Source organism: Equus quagga, chromosome 5 (assembly GCF_021613505.1).
Source record: "Equus quagga isolate Etosha38 chromosome 5, UCLA_HA_Equagga_1.0, whole genome shotgun sequence".
Taxonomy (NCBI): Eukaryota; Metazoa; Chordata; class Mammalia; order Perissodactyla; family Equidae; genus Equus; species Equus quagga.
The window spans coordinates 14652688-14669126 of record NC_060271.1 but is presented as its reverse complement, the minus strand read 5'-3'; the positions used below and the strand labels follow the sequence as shown (position 1 = coordinate 14669126).

Sequence of the window (16439 nt, the reverse complement as noted above, 5' to 3'; positions counted from 1 at the left end):
CAGCCATCACCAGGCTGCAGATGGTTTTGAGGTGGGAGGAGACAAGGCGTTGTCTCCACGGGTCTCTCCTGAAGCCGTCAGATACCTACTTCTGCTTGCTGGAGCCCAGCCCTTTGCCAAAGCCACTACTCCTGGAACCCTTTCATTGCTTCCTGTCTACTCCCCTCTCTCCTTGGAATCCCTACAGTGCTTTGCTCCTTTTTTATGGCTCTCTGTCTTGGTCTCAGTGCAGTTGCTATAGGCTGGTGAGGAGGAGAAACTTCTAGAAGCCAGGCCCTGTGCCCCATTCAGCCTTGCTTCTCTAGGCACCAGCATGTTCCCCAGGGCCTGGCCCATGAGCCTTCTGTAAAAAGAATGAATGGAAGTATAGTTTGAGCAAGAAGCTGACATCAGGATTAATTGTTAAGGTGGAATGTGGGGGACTGACAGTCAAGGCTTGGGGCAGAAGCTGAAACTTTTGAACCCTGGAGAGGTCTAATAGCATTGCGTCTATATTTGGAAACAGCTGGGTTTCTAAGAGCACCCTTGTGTCCGTTCTCTCTGCTCCCCACTTGAAGCATCCCCAAAGGTGTAATTTGGGCCTCCTGCTGTTCAGTTTATGTGCCACTGTCTTACGTCAAGGGCCTTGGTAAAGCACCTTGGTTGACTGACTGCTGGAGCACCAAAGCCGTAGAGTTTTCATTTAACTGCAGGCTGAGCCACAGCTATGTGGCTGCTGCAGAAGTTGTTAGTTTAAGCTGCTTTGAAAAAGTGAGTTCCCAAAACAAGAAGAGAAATCAATTGGTTCTTCTTTGTATAGAATAAGTCCCATCAGGAACATTGACCTTGACCCTGGGTCCCCAATGTTAGAAGAGGGAACGGAGAACTCAGGAGCCTTGAGCTCTAGCTCTCTTGTGGACAGGGGCCTGGGAGACCCTATGTGCTCTCCCACCCCATCCTCACAAAGAGCCCTGGGGGCAGCATTCGTTACCCCCGTTTTACTCATGGGTTGCTACCTGCCTGGCCTTACATGGCTCGCTGGTTGAACTTGAGTTTGAATGCAGCTCTTTGTTCTCTTCTGAGGGAATATAGGAATTGGAGCACGTTGCAGGGAAAGGCAGCACCAGGAGGAAGGGTGTGCATGCCTTGTAGCAGGAGGAGCATTAGACAGAAGATGAGATGTAGAAAGATTTCCAATATTTTGATGGACGTGACTGCTGTCGTCAGAGGCAGCATGATGGTAGTGGAAAGGGTGCAGACTTCAGACTTGGACATAAATCTTCCTCTGGCTGGGTCGTAAGTTCCTTGAGGTTAGAGGTCATGTCTCACCTGTCTCTGCATTGCCACAGCACCAAGCACGGTGTTCTGGGTGCATATGTGGGGCGTATACGAGGCACTCTGAATAAACAGATCAGGATAAGGCTGCCCTCCTCCTTTTGCAAAGCTGCATCCTACTCTTCCTGATCATGACCCCCCTACTTCCTCCAGTATTCAGACCTATAAAATGATCTCTGTCTACCTCCTACCCCAAATTCCTTTTCTCTTGCTGCTTTAACAAAGTGTCTTAAAACAACACAGATTTATTATCTTCCAGTTCTTCAGTTCAGAAGTCTGAAATGGGCCTCGCTGGGCTAAAGTCAAGGTGTCTGCAGGGCTGGGGACCTTCCTGGAGGCTCTAGGGAGAGCCCATTTCCTTGCCCTTTCAGCTTCTACAGGCCATCCACATGCCTTGGCCATTTTCTTCCGTCTTCAAAGGCAGCAACATCCGGCCGGGTCTTTCTTGCATCACATTGCTTTGACACTGACTCTTCTGCTTCCCTCTTCAGTTATGAAGCACTGTTAGATTACATTGGGCCTGCCCAGATAATCCAGGATAATCTAGCTATTTTAAGGTCATCTGATTAGCAATCTTAATAATCCCTTGTCATATTAACATAACGTATTCGCAGGGATTAGGACTGGACGTCTTTGGGGGACCATTATTCTGTCTACCACCCATCCTAGGATCCTCCTTCCTCTGCTTATGAAACCATACTCACATAGCCCCTATCCTAAAATGCACTTGGAGGAATTTCCTTCTCAAGCTGTGATGTCTGGCTGGTCTTCCAAGTGTTTAATCAAGATCATTGGGGTGCAGGAATAAAATAATGGAACTTCATTTTTATCTTAATCCTTTTACGGCGTATTGTCGTTTTAAAATGTGCCTAAGTGTATTAGTATATGTAATTCATTAGTAAGAATGTGTGTGTTGAGGGGCACATTCCTAAATTATTTCTTCCCGTGGTAACACTATCAAAAAATTTGGTGAGTATGGATTTTCTAGTTTGTTTTAGCCAAAGAACCCTTTCTTTAAGTGAAATCTTACTCATTTAAAAAATGTAAATCTGTTCTGGTTGGGATGGAGGTGGAGCCTAGAGCCCTGCTCTTCTTTCTAATGAGGCTCTTGCAGGGCCTTCTCCATGTACCTTTTGGAAGACCCTGATTTAGACTGTCAGTGTGGTTCAGATCTGCTTCAAAGTCCGTGGTCGTCTGAGTCCTCATAAACATCGGTGACAATGTCTGACGTCCTCTCTCCACCACATTCTTGCGCACTGCGGTCAGCCCCCTCCTTCGTGTAGGCGGTGATCACACCCTGCCCGCCTGTTTCTCCACAGCTTCCTCCTCTCCTGGGCGGCCTTTGCACTCAGTGGAGTCTCAGTAAATATTTGTTGAATGAATGGGCAAATGGATGCGGAAACCTGTTGGTTAAATTTGTTTGTAAGAGTGGCTCTATTCTGCCCGAACACGGCCTGCTTGGATTTTGGGTTTTCTTGACTTCCAAGTGTGGTCCTTAAGTTCTGGGGTTCTGTGTAGTTGCAGGTGGGGTCTCCAGGGCCAGTGTCCTTCTCTGAAGTGGCACCACAGTGCTGCCACTTGGCCGTAGCATTCGAAGGCATTGGTTTTTGTCACAGTTGCCAAGTGGCCCCCTTCCAGGCCTCCTTTCCTCGCTTAATGGGTTTTGCTAATACCATGTCTCTTAATATCAGTATAACGAAGTCTTAAATGTGTTGATTAGAAGGAAACTTCTGTAGTGTTACTCATTTCAATCCTGTACATCTTAATTGCTCTGACATTATGTAAATGCAGCTTTAAATCAGCCTTTCCTTTCACAGCTAAGCCAGAGTTTTAGATGCGCTCTCTGTCCTGGCTATTGTTCTCCCCTGAGAAGAGGAAACGAACTGAGGCAGGAATGGAATCAGCTACAGCTGAGGTCTTGACAGTGCATAGGGAGAAGTTGGCCTATTTTCCTTTTAATGGGTCAGCTGCTCCTCACCCCTTTGGATGTCCTCTAGCCTTTCAAACCTGGTGGCCCAGCTGCCTGGCACTTTGTAACAGGTGCTGCTCACCTTCTGGTCCAAGGAGAGGGGCACCTGGGCTTCTCTGGGGCACTCAGACGCATTTTCCCGACTGAGCTTAAGGGAGGGGGCGTGGCTCTGCTTTAGAGCTGGAGTTGGTGTATTTTTGGTACGTTTGTTTCAGGCTGCTTCTGAGAAGGCCAGGAACCACACTTACTAGGCACAAATTCTGCCTTAAGATATTTACTGAATCCTAGTTTAGACTATTTTGCATGGCCCTGTCATTTTGCCTTTTTCTGTTGGTTTTATATTTTTTTGCGTCTTTCTGTGCCCACTCTTTCCCTTGGTTTTCATTGGAAGACTAACCTCTGCTGTGTCTCTAAATGGAGGGGAGACCAATTTCATTTCTTCTGACGGTTTGCCCAGGTTGCGGATGATTACGTGTTTTCCCTGGAGGAGAGTAAGAAGTCCAAGGGCCGCCGTCAGCCCTTGAGCAAGCTGCCCCGCCACCACCCGCTCGTGCTGCAGGATTGCGTCAGTGATGATGGTAAGTGTTGTCTTCTCCTCAGCAGGAGGAAAGCAGCTCACCACATCAGGAATTGCTCTGACAGGACGTGGGGAGGCCACACTGCGGTCCAGGGGTGGGCTTGTGGCTTAGCTGTTGTCCCAGATACTCCAGAAACAGGGCAGAATATCCTTTGCTGTCTAATTTATAGTCAGATTTCATTATATGTTTGAGTATCTTGGATTGTACCTAATACGGCATAATTGAGTACAGGTTCTTTCCTTTCTTCTCCTAGGAGGTTTGAGGCTGATTTTTCAGGATAGCAAATTCTGTCAATGATTCCAAGCCCTGTGCTGAATGTGTGGCTACAAAGTCAGCTAAGATATGTCTGTGTCCTTGAGAAGCTCACAGGGTAGTGGGGCAAGCTGACAGATCTAAAGAAAGGAGATGCTAATCCAGGCAGAGGGAAGAGCATGAGTAACCATGGAGAAGAGAAACAGGAGGATATATTCAGAGGAACCAGCTCAGTGTGGCTGGAGTTAAGGGGCCGGGCCAGGCCAGGGAGTGATGGGTGAGGTAGGAGAAGAGAGGTGGTTGTGAGGACTTTTTCTCCTAGGCCTTCAAGAGCCTTCAAATGTTTTAAGCAGAGAAGTCACATGGTCAGATTTACATTAGAAAGATCGCTCCTAGTGATTGTATCTTGGGAATAGCTCTGAGAGGCGTAGGTGGCCTTTGGCCATGGTCTCCAGGAGATACGAGGATCTGAACTAGGTTGCTGGTGGTAGGGCTGGGGAGGGGATGTAGTAGCTGGATGTGGGGATGGTGTGTGGAGCTGGTAGGGAAGGGAGACGAATGAGCCCCAGTGCCTTCCTGGTTTCTGTCTTCGGTTGGGTTTTCGAACCTGTGTTCAGTGTCTGCGGAGGATGTAGACTTGGGGTTGTGTGGCGGTGGTATTCCATATCTTTATTAGGGTAAATGAGGCCACTTGGGGAGAGAGCGCAGAGGAGGGTGAGCAGAGGCTGGGGTTAAGAAGACAGGAAGAAGAGGAGCCTGGGAAGGAAAGAGAAAGAGTGAGCAGGGTGTGGAGGAGAACCAGGAAATGTGTTGCTGAAGCTCAGGGAGTGATCGCCGTTGGTGGAGCGTGGTCTGCGATGCTGCCTGGAGCCCAGAGGTGCAGTAAGCTTGGCCGGATGAGCCTCGGTAGTGACCAGGTCCCTTGTTACTCTTGACTGATGCCAGGCCTTGCCGTGTCCTGTCCTTCCTGGCGTTGCTGGCTGGATGGGAAGCTTCAGGGTCTCATCAGCCTTTCTTCTGCTCCACAAGCCCCACATTCCCTTTCTGATCTCATGTCAGTGCCCATCTCTGTTTTCCTTGGTAAAAAGATCGTGATAAACTGGGTGGGGGAAGTCTCTGGAGATCCTATAGTCAGAAGTAGACCAGACCCCGAGTCAATCTTAGGAAGTCCTCTGTGGTCTTCCTCCAGCCCAGGAGGGGGCTTCAGCTTCTCTGGGTAGCAGCAGCCCCACTTTATGATTCCCCACTAATGCTCTAAAGTGACAGAGGTTGCAGAAAATTGGAAAAGCAGAAAAAGTTATAAAGAGGACAATCAAACTACCTTGCAGAGGTGGCCACTGTGAACATTTTAATGTGTTAATCTTCCTGACTTTTCTAGTCGGATATTAAATTATGTCCATGTATATCTTTTTATAATGTTGTAATAGAGATTATAATATACAGCCCCCCAACTTTTTATGATAAAATTTCAAATGTGGAAAAGTTGAAAGAATAAAACTACTGTGTGCTTGCCGCCTGCATTCAACAGCTGTGACCATTTTGCCATAATTGCTTTCGTTTTCTCCAGATGCATTGTTTATATACATACTACATACAAATTTACTACAAGTCAGCATAGTCATTGAGTCACTTCACTTAGAGTACACCCATAGGTGTCTCCTAAGAAGGATTATCTCCTATATAAACACTACGTACCTAGGAAAATAAGCAATGATTCCATAATATCCTCTGATCTTCAGCCCATATTCATTTTTCCCTGCTTATCCCAAAAAATGTGTTTTATAGTTTTTTTCTTTTAAGCCAGTGGAAACCAAACTAGGGTCACACATTTGGAAGTTTTGTTTCTTTAGACTAGTGTGCCCCTCCCATCACTTAAGGTTTTTTTCAATTAAGGCATAACATTCAGTGAAATGTGACATCTTAACTGTATAGCTCAATGAAGTTTTTTATGTGTAAGCTGTAAAAGTTTGATTCCTGCAGTTTTCACTAAACACAGTGAACATCTTTCCTCACCATTCAGTATTCACAGTGGAAGGATTTTTGGCCACTTACGGTTTTGTAAATGGAACAGATGTCAGTCACTGTGTTAATTTTTATGTTGTGATTGTGAGGCTGTCTGTTTCTGTTTCTTCTTTGCTATCCTAGTCGCTCTTGTTTTGGCCAGGATGCAGAAAATATCTGTGCTTTGCTTCTGGCACTGTGGTTCCTGGCTGAGCCTATGGAGCCTGTAGGGGTTGATATTAATTATCTGCATTGGTCTCACTGTACTACAGTACCCTTCACCAAGGTCACGTGCATGGCAGCTGCCAGATCCCTTTTGAGTAAACGTGACCATGAAGGTGGGGTAGATAACTATTTATCTGCACTGAGCACGGAGCTGGAGTTGCTAGAAATGAACAAATAAATGGGCACCTAGTGCAAGTACATACCAGAGTGTTCTTTAGGCTGCTCTGCATAGATCTCTAGGGTCTATTGGAAAGCACTTCTGTCTGGGAAGAAGTGACAAGATCATTGATTGCTGATGCCCACACGTAGCTAGATGTAGTGATCCCATAAGATGCCTCATGTGATGGGGCTGGCACAGAGCCAGCCTCCTATCAGATGCTCCATACTTGGGGCTTTGGACACACTTGCTGAAGGACATCCCAATGAGAACTTCTCATACTTCCCTCACTTGGGGGAGCATCTGGAGAAACACTCTGGACGTGAGTTTATTTTGATGTTTGCTGCTACTTCTATCAAAGATTGCCCTCATTCACCCATAATATAGAGTGATGGGGTTCCCCTTACCTATTTGACCTTGTTTCTGCTGGGACTAGTGGGCTGTGCCCCTCTCTCACTGTGTTAGGGGGAACTGGGAAGTGTATGTCTTTATCACGTCCATCGTGTTTTGTGAGCAGTTTTTTGTTTTCTGTTCATTGGTGTGTCCCTTTATTTCGAGAAGATGCACCCTGCACCCGGAGGGGATTTCCCTTCCCTGGACAGTGCTGAGGCCTGATGCATTACATGCTCCCCGTCTAGAGAATCAAAGAGATACAAACAGAAAGACAAAGATACCAGGGGTCTGTGAAGCACCAGATAGTGTGTATTTCAGGCTTCATAGGCTTTATGTCTCTGTCACATAGTCTTTTTTCTCTCCCAACCCTTTAAAGACATAAAACCAATTCTTAGTTCCTTGAGTTGGCTGGATGTGGGCCGTTGTGTGCCAGCCCCAGGACTGGACTCAAGGTGTTACATCCTGTGGGGCCATGGTGTAAAAACCATTAAGCCTTGCCATTTCTCTATTATTTTTCTTCCTCTTTCCCTTTAGTGCAGCTAAAGAGAAAACTCTAAAAGGTAAGGGCTCAACATGCTGACATATTGGAGACAGCAAGTTACACGGTTTCTGGCCAGACGGTGCTTCACTCTGCTGCCCTCGGGCAGAGGGATTGAATGCTGGCAGCTGTTAGGGCGAGGAGAGCAGGCTGAACTCCTGGGCAAGAAGGAAGAGTAGAGACCGTGAATCGTTTCTCTGCTGGAGAAAGGGCCACTGGCAGGACTCCCCACGGCGTCATCCAAGTATTGAAGGAGTCTATTGAAAATCCTTCCTGCCCTTTGCCTTTATCACCTGTAGGATGTTGGGCTTAGTCCAGACCTGGGACCAAGAGTCCTGGCCAAGCTCACCCGCTCTCCAGGCAGAGCCACAGATGTCCAGGGCTGGTACTGACTCACATGCTGCTTCCTCCTCTAGAGACATCTGAACAGCTGACCCCTGAGGAGGAGGCTGAGGAGACAGAGGCCTGGGCCAAGCCCCTTAGCCAACTGTGGCAGAACCGACCCCCGAACTTCGAGGCCGAAAAGGAATTCAATGAGACCATGGCGCAGCAGGCCCCTCACTGTGCCGTCTGTATGATCTTTCAGACTTACCATCAGGTAAGCCTGCTCCATCCCCTCTGTTACTCAGGACCAGCAGGCAGAGGGAAGCTGGGTTTAACTGTGGCTACATAGCTTGCCACGGGTTGTCTTGGGAAAGGCATGTTGTTTTAATGTTCTCTGCCTCGTGCATGTACTGGTCAGGCTTTGCCAGGCGGATAACCCAGCAGTGCAAGTTTGCACTTGAGAATGCTTTGGAGAAGAGCTGAGGGTGTGGCTTAGGCTCTGGGGGATCCCTGCTCCCCTTGGCACTCAGAGTTTGCAGAGGAATCTGCTCTTTTGTTATCATTCTAGTCAGTGATTATTCCTTCCAGGTGGTTTGTAGTCCTGGCCAGTAAGTCTGGAAGACTGAATTTCTTACTACAGTCTGAGCTTCAGATGAAAAGCCAGATACGCCAGTGTTGTCTTCTTTCCTTCCCCACAGTGGGTATTGCCAGTTCTAATAGGAACTGGGCAGGGTAGGAGCAGAGGGCCTGCAGGAGGGAGGGGTGGGAAAGTACAGGGACTGAGCTCAGCTGTGTCCTTCCTGCTTCTGGGGCATTGGATGGCCTCACCATCATGGGTCTCTCTGGGTCCAGCTCTAGGAGGCCAGGAAGGCATCCACAGCAGCTCAGTCTCAGCTGGGACTTGCCCAGGGTGGCCGTAGATAACCAGTCCCCCGTGGTGTTTAAGTGGCATGGCTGCTGCTGAGCCTGGCAGGGCCCTAGGTTCGTGCTTGCCAAAGACCTCAGACCAACGCATTTTGGATTAGTAACTCATTACTTCTTTCCAATGATAAAAAGCAAAACTACAGAATTGTATGTGCCCTTGCCTGTGAGGGCAGCAAATGGCCTGGTTGTACTGATCTGTACCGATCTGCTGAGTGGGGCTCAGTTTCACGAGTGACATAGGCTTGGCGATTGACATGTTTCTGGTCCCATCCTCAGAGTGAGGGTGATGGTGCCATCCAGCGGTAGAGCCGGCAGATGTTGGCACTCAGGATATTTGCCAAGGGAAGTACATGGACATAATGTTTTTCCTGAAGGGGCCCCGAGCCAGGAATCGCAGGAAGGGTTCCAGCCATGTGACAGTGCCGCAGCTCAGGTGACCGGCTGACAGGGACCCCAAGAGGAATCAGTGCTGGCCCATTAGGAGCACCTGCTCTGGGTGCTCTCCCTGTGTGGGGCCACCATGCAGTGCAGCACAGAGGGGAGCCCACGTGGCAGCCTTGCTAACATCTCAGTGCATTTTTATTACCACTTGGTTTGGGAAGATTGAAATCCCAGTTGCCTCTTACCTCGCTCCCTCGCCTCAGTTGTCCCCTCGGGGCCTTTGTTTGATGCTGCTGTGAGAAATTGAATTGGAGTCATTAGAGGTAACTTCAATTAGCAGCTCTGGGATAATGGCTGTGCACCCGGGAGCCAGAGCCATAGTCATCAGTAAGAGAGCAGCTTTCCGCTGATGGAGCAGGTGGAAAGCTGAGAACACAGGCGCGTGTTCGCTGAGGTGTGCCCTTGCTCTCTCTCCTTAGGTTGAGTTTGGAGGCCTTAGTCAGAACTGTGGAGATGCTTCAGATTTAGCTCCCCAGAAGCAGAGGACCAAGCCATTGATTCCAGAAATGTGCTTCACCTCGACTGGCTGCAGCACAGACATCAACCTGTCCACCCCTTACCTTGAGGAGGACGGCACCAGCATTCTAGTGTCCTGCAAGAAGTGCAGCGTCCGGGTCCACGCCAGTGAGTGCCTCCCCTCTGTTCTCTGCATCGTGTCCTGGGGCAGGATGGGGCCTTCTCACTGGAAGTCCTTGTCCCTATTGGCCTCCCTCCAACCTCCTGGAGGCCTCCTCAGTCTCCCAAAGCAAAGATTGCTTCTGTGTTCTTGAGGGGTTTGTTGCTGATTGAGTCTGAGTTTCCTGTGACTCCAGGGTCCACACTTGCACAGTCAACTCTGTGCTGGCCTCTTGGTTGCAGATGCCAGGAGGGGAGGAGTCCCTGTTACTCACTAGGTGTTTGTACCAATGAATCTACGGTTTCTGACTTGTTGAGACCTTGAGCCATACTCTGTGGCTGAACTCTGGGGGCCCTGACTGTAGAATTCAGGGGTTTCTGTAACATTTGGTTGTAGCTTGGGACATAATTTACAGAAAAGAGTTGCCAGTCTACATTCTGACTCTGGCTTCTGGGTTTAATTTGCTCATCTTGGTGTCCCTGTTAGGTTGCTATGGGGTTCCCCCTGCAAAGGCTTCCGAAGACTGGATGTGTTCTCGGTGTTTGGCCAATGCCTTGGAGGAGGTGAGTACGTCCACACTGTCACTGTCTTCCCCGTGAGACTTGGAATTTGCTCAGGGTCTGACTCTTTCATGTGGACTTCATACCCCAGTAGTCCACATAGGGCCTGGTACACAGTGATGTCAGAATAAATCCCCATGACAGTGAGAGTAGGTGCTGCCCACCTGTGGCAGGGTGTGAAGAGAGTCTGGAAGCTGTGTTCTCCATTGTGTCAGGACCGAGGAGAGATCCTCCTGTGGATGAACCATAACTCCCTTTAAAGACCTTAGCCAGTGGGTTGGAGCACCAGAATGGGCTCAGCTGGTTCCCCTTGTAACTTTCTCTTCATCCCCTCTGCCCCCCGAACCTGGCCGCCCTCCATATAGGAAGCAGTCAGAGCCCTCTAAGGCCTCCAGCTTGAGCCGAGTATCATCCATGACTTGCATATTCTCATTAACAGTAACAGCGAAGAGGGTTATGTTAAGTCAAGTGAATACTTGGTGTACGTCAGCACCGAGTGGCCTATGTGTCTTCCTACAGGGCAGCCCTGGTTACAGGGGCTGTGTAGGCAAAGCCCCACATGCCACTGGGCTGCTCTCTTATGTGGAGGCTACAGTTGCCCAAAGGAAGTCAAGGGGAGAACAGATTAGATGTTAATGACTTGGTGGTAACCACGTTCCTCCCCTCCCTTCTTGGCAGGACTGCTGTTTGTGCTCATTACGAGGAGGAGCCCTGCAGAGAGCAAATGACGACAGGTGAGTTTTCTGAGCAGGATCTCAGGATGCTCCGTTCAGAAGCAGCGTGCAGAGGCGCTGTGAGGGCAGTGGCTGTTCATCGAAATGACTGAGGAGGGAAGCACATTGTTTGCAGCTGGAATAGCGTCTCCAAGACTAATTCAAAAAATGGGATGCCAAGGCAGGGCCCAACAGGCCCAGACCTTCCGCACTCCACCCTCCCCTCTAAGGCAGAGAAGTAAGTATCGTCCTCCTTTTGGAGGAGCTCAGATGGACTCGAGAGGGTATGAAGATCCTGTGCAGATGATGCAGGGGCTTCATGGGCAGGAAGTGAGGACAGTTACCTTGTTACAGCTGGGGATGCTGCAGAGGTGGCCCCTGCCATGGGCAGTGAGCAGTGTTCCACAGGCAGACTCTCCCTGGCTCAGACCTGCTGTCTGGAACGAGGGCAGGTGTCCTCAAGGAGGGAAGTGGCACAGCTTTCTTGAGGAGAGCTTAGCCAAGCCTACCCACTATTGAGTCAAATCGACAGAAGTTTCTGGGCATCCTAGACCAGAGCCGTGCTTCTCAGCTGTCAGGCAGCTCATTTTCACTGAGCTGAATCTTTGTGCTTCGTCTTGCGCTTACTCATTCTGAGGTAGAAGTATCAGGTGAACACTTTGCCCTGGAAGAGATGGGACACACAGGTCAGTGGGCATCCCGTGGTGAATGCCCTGCTTCCAGCTAAAACCCTGTTGGAACTTGGAGCACGCATACCATCCGGCCTCCTGCCCCACAAGAATCCCTTCCCTGCTCTTCTAACTTTTTTCTTTTTAAGATTGACACCTGCACTAACATCTGTCGCCAATCTTTTTTTTTCTTTTTCTTCTTTTTCTCTCCAAAGCCCCCCAGTACCTAGTTGTATATTCTAGCTGTAGGTCCTTCTGGTTCTGCTATGTGGGACGCCACCTCAGCATGGCTTGATGAGCAGTACTAGGTCCAAGCCCAGGATCAGAACCATCAAAACCCCAGGCCACCGAAGTGGAGTGCTTGACCTTAACCACTCAGCCATGGGGCCAGACCCTCTTCCTGCTTGTCTAGATAGATGGCTGCTCTGCTTGCTGCTTCCACTCCTTTAAAGGCACTTGCTGCTGTTGCTTGAGGTCATTATGTTCCTCACAGCTGTGAGATAGTGCTGTTAAAGTTCTTCCGTATTTGGAGTGGAAATGGCTCTGCTTGAGCCTCCCACCTTTACCTTATAATCCTTGTTCTGCCCTGCAGGGCCACACAAAACAAATCTGTTCCCACTCTCACATAACAGCCCCACCAGTACTGCAGACAGCTTCCCTGTAGCCCCAACACTGTCTGTTATAGGTTTTCACCTGGCCTGGTTTTAAGAGCATTTACCATCTTAGTTCGCATCTTGGTGCATGTCCATTTCCCCAACTACCCAGAGCTTTAATTCTCGAAGGATATCCATTGATCAGACCTCTCAGAGTAGGTAGGGCTTGGGCCAGACCTTAAAGAGTGAGTCTGGTGTAGATGAAGGGAGCAGAAGGGAGAGGTCATTTCAGCCCCAGGGAAGTCTGGGAAAAAAAGGCCTAGTGGGGAGAGCTGTGATTACTGGCAGATTGGGGCACAGTTGGAGATGTTTTAGGATGCACCCAGGTCCTATGGTAAAAGGTCAATATAGAGCGCTCTAATTTATTCTCCCTCCCTGAAACCTGCCACGCTCAATTAGCTGTGGCTCTGCTCATTTTGCAACAGATTGTGAGTGAATTAGTGTTATAAAACGCACAGCCCTGTGCTAACCCAGGGCAGTGTGTTTGTGACATGTTGCCACATACTCAGTGTGGAGACTTCTGGTTCTTACCTTACTGGGTCCCAGGAATTGCTGGTGGGAGTCAGTGGTCATGGTGGGTAAGGGAGGAGGCACTGTTGGCAGGCCCACATTAGATGAGAAGGCCGCAGGGCCTTAGAGCCACAGATGACTGAGGTAGCCTTTGCTTTTTGGCAGGTGGGTCCACGTCTCTTGTGCTGTGGCAATTCTGGAGGCAAGGTTTGTCAACATTGCAGAAAGAAGTCCAGTGGATGTGAGCAAAATTCCCCTGCCCCGCTTCAAACTGGTAAGGAAGAAGAGTTGGGCTTGTCAACTTATCATCACCCTTTTACAAGTCTCTGGGTGGAGGAGAACATAGCATTTCTGGGGGCACCCTCTGCTTGGCCCAGAGGCCATCCTGTTCACCTTGGCTTTGGTCAGGATTTGTGATTCTCATCCTCTAATTAAAATACTTAACGAGGACACTAATCAGACACGAGATTAAACGAGGGTGTGTGTCCCCTCGTGTTTTGGGGAGGGAGTTGGCTCCTGCTCATTTGGTATTTGGGCGGGGAACTAGAGAGGAGACTGTACTCTTAGTTCCTGGAATCATTGGCTGGCTTCCCCTGTGTTGCAGAAATGTGTCTTCTGTAAGAAGCGGAGGAAAAGAACTGCTGGCTGCTGTGTGCAGTGTTCTCACGGCCGTTGCCCAACTGCCTTCCACGTGAGCTGTGCCCAGGCTGCAGGAGTGATGATGCAGCCAGATGACTGGCCGTTTGTCGTCTTCATTACCTGCTTTCGGCACAAGATTCCTAATTTGGAGGTGAGGGAGGGTGCCATTCTAGAATCGTCTTGACAGTTTCCAGGGTCATTTTCTCTGCAGGCTGTCCGTTTATTGTGTTCACAAGTATCTCCTTCAGCATGATGCTTTATGGAGAGTGCTGATGAGGAAGGGATTGAGAGGTGGCTCCTGTCCATCTCTGTCCTGCCTTGTTCATCCTAATCTCGTGACCAAACTGCTTGTGGTTGATTCTTTTTGATTTTCTGTTTACTTGTTTACCTCTCCTCCAGGAAAAACTCCTTGAGGGTCTATATTTTATTAATCTGGGTGTCCCTATGAACACAACGTAATCTGGGTGTCCCTATTAACACAATGTCAGGGACATTGCGGAAGCTCTGTAAATGCTGTGAAGCAGTGGGCAGAACTTCCAGCAATTACCCATGAACCACCACACTGTAGAGATATTTGTACTTCTCTCAATGGTGAAGCTCAGCGAAAGGTACGTGTAGTTTTAGCTAGAGGAGTTACGAAAGGGTGTGAGCAGAAGGGGGCATTTGAAGTGGATCTTAAACAATAAGTAGGAATTGTGAGTGGGAGGGCATTCAAGGCTTCAGAAACAGAATGAGCAAGTCTCAGAAAAATGAACATGTACGACTGGTTCTGGGAACATGGCGGGGGGTGATACTTCCAAGGCAAGTGGTGCCAGCCGATGAAGGCCCTGGACTGCCATACTTAGGAGTTTGGCCTCTCTTCCATTAGATGAAGAGAACTTTTTTTTTAACTGTCACTCTGGTGGTTATTTGAAGAAAGGGTTGAAGGAATAAGAATTTGAGGCAACGAGACCAGTTAGCCTAGGAGAGGAGTGAGGTCTGACATGGGAACACATGAGTAGAGCTTTAGGGTCACATCCAACCCTAGGATCCTACAGTGCATGGGACTGACAGGGTTTATTGACTGCCATGGGGAGAGAGGATGGAGAGAGAAGGAGGAAGGGATGAGGGAGTAGGAATTTGAGATGACTTGGGTTACTCCTGTGAAAGATGAAAAGTATGCTAATATGATGTTATTAACTGCGATCAGGACCTGAGATGGAGCAGGGCTATTCTGCAGGGGGAAGGAGGAGAGATGAAAAAGAGGGAAGCAGATGTGGACTCTGAGGTCGCTGGAGCATTCTGATTGAGTTACCAGCAGGTAGCTGGATTAACTTATAAGGGTAAAGATTGGGATATTATCTGCATTTGGCAGGATAGTTAAATCCAGTTCCCATTAGGAACTGGACTCTGGAGATACCTCATGTAAGGAGCAGGTGGCAGAGCATGAGCCAGTGAAAGCAGCTGAGAAAGCAGAGAGAGAAATAGAACACCACAGTCCAGCAAGTCAGCGCAGGGGCTCAGGAGGGCCAGGTGCTATAGGGAGGGAGGCCTGTTGTAATGGTCATTGGGTACCTCAAACTGGGGAGTTTCCATGGAGTAGTCAGGTCGGAAGTCAGACTGTAGTTGAGGGGGACGGCCATCTGTGAGTTACAGTCTCATAGATGAGCTGGTGATAAAGACTTGTCAACAGTGCGGTAAATACAGTAATAAAAGGAAGGACACAACAGAGCACCAGTCCAAGGACAGACTCCCCACTCTGCCATTTGGGATCATGGAAAAGGTGTTGTTGGCTGACTGGATTCTCCTTTCTCATGAAGAGTTTTCTCGAGCATGAGAGGTGGTTGCGGTGGTAAGGAGCTTCGGAAGATGGGAGAAAAGTCAACGTGAGAATGAGCCTGGAGGAGTGAAAGCTTGAGGGAGCAGAGTTCCAGCTCTGACAGAAATATGGGTTTGTTAGGGAACAGGAGAGTGATTCTGTGATTGTCATGAGCACTCCATGTCCTTAAATTGGCAGCCATAGACTGCTGATGCTGTGAGGAAGTTGGGGGTATTGTTGAGTATTTCTTTCACTGATTCATTCTTCACATACTTTTTGGGCATCTGCTCCATGTCGGGCACGGTTTAGGTGCTGAACAAGCATATACCACTGAACAAGACCAGTCAGTCCTTGCCCTCCTGCTGCTTACAGTCTAGTTGAAAGGTACATAGGAAACAGGTAAATACACAGTGTATCAGATGGGAGAAGTGTGGCAGATAAAAATAAAGCAGGCTAAGGGAGTGTAAGAAGAGGTAGTAAGGAACCGTGTCAGTAAGTTGACAATGGATGTGAGGGAGCCCGTGTGCAGATAACTGGGGAACAGCATTTCAGGTCGAGGGAACAGCAGTGCTCAGCCCCCGAGGTGGGAACACGCTTGGCACATGTGCTCAGAGAACAGCAAGGAGGCCACCGTGGCTGGAGTGCAGTGGTGGGGCAGCTTGGGGAGGAACTCTTGGACACGAGGCCACTGGGTGCTCTGTGATCCTATTTGCATCAAGGGCAGGTTCAGAATGGGAAGAAGGGTGATGGGTGGGATATCGTATGCAGCTGAGGACGTCCAGGGAACCTCGGTCTTTGTGTCCTAGCACTGAGGGTAGAGCTGGTGCTAAGACCTGTGTGGAGCATTGTCTGGGGGCCCTGGGCCTCAGGTCACCCGTTGAGTGTGTACTTTGACGTGTGTCTAAGCTGTTTGTGTTAGTAGGTGCTGGTCAGTTCCTGGCAACAATAGGGAAGTCCCAGGAGTCTGTTCTGGGGGTTCAGAGTAAGACAGTATAGCATGAGGACCAGTTATAGACTGGGAACTAGAGAGCAGCTAGCTACATTTACGGAGGAAAATATGACACTAGTTTCTTCCACTGTCCTGGCTAGGGTGTGGATATCTGGAAAGACCTGTGTCAACTCCCATCTTGTATTCCTTTTTACTTTTCCATTCCCAAACTTTTTCT

At 49.0% G+C, this 16439-nt stretch overlaps 1 protein-coding gene across 3 annotated transcripts in view; it reads left to right on the top strand.

Moving 5' to 3' along the window:
• KDM4A (lysine demethylase 4A) overlaps positions 1-16439 on the top strand; it is a 41095-nt gene that overhangs the window by 18959 nt on the left and 5697 nt on the right. For all 3 annotated transcript variants that reach the window (XM_046661127.1, XM_046661125.1, XM_046661126.1), the window contains exons 12-18: positions 3741-3861; positions 7844-8025; positions 9536-9740; positions 10219-10295; positions 10971-11026; positions 13002-13110; positions 13441-13626. In XM_046661127.1, the coding sequence (XP_046517083.1) occupies positions 3741-3861; positions 7844-8025; positions 9536-9740; positions 10219-10295; positions 10971-11026; positions 13002-13110; positions 13441-13626 (936 nt within the window). The remainder of the gene's footprint in view (positions 1-3740; positions 3862-7843; positions 8026-9535; positions 9741-10218; positions 10296-10970; positions 11027-13001; positions 13111-13440; positions 13627-16439) is intronic.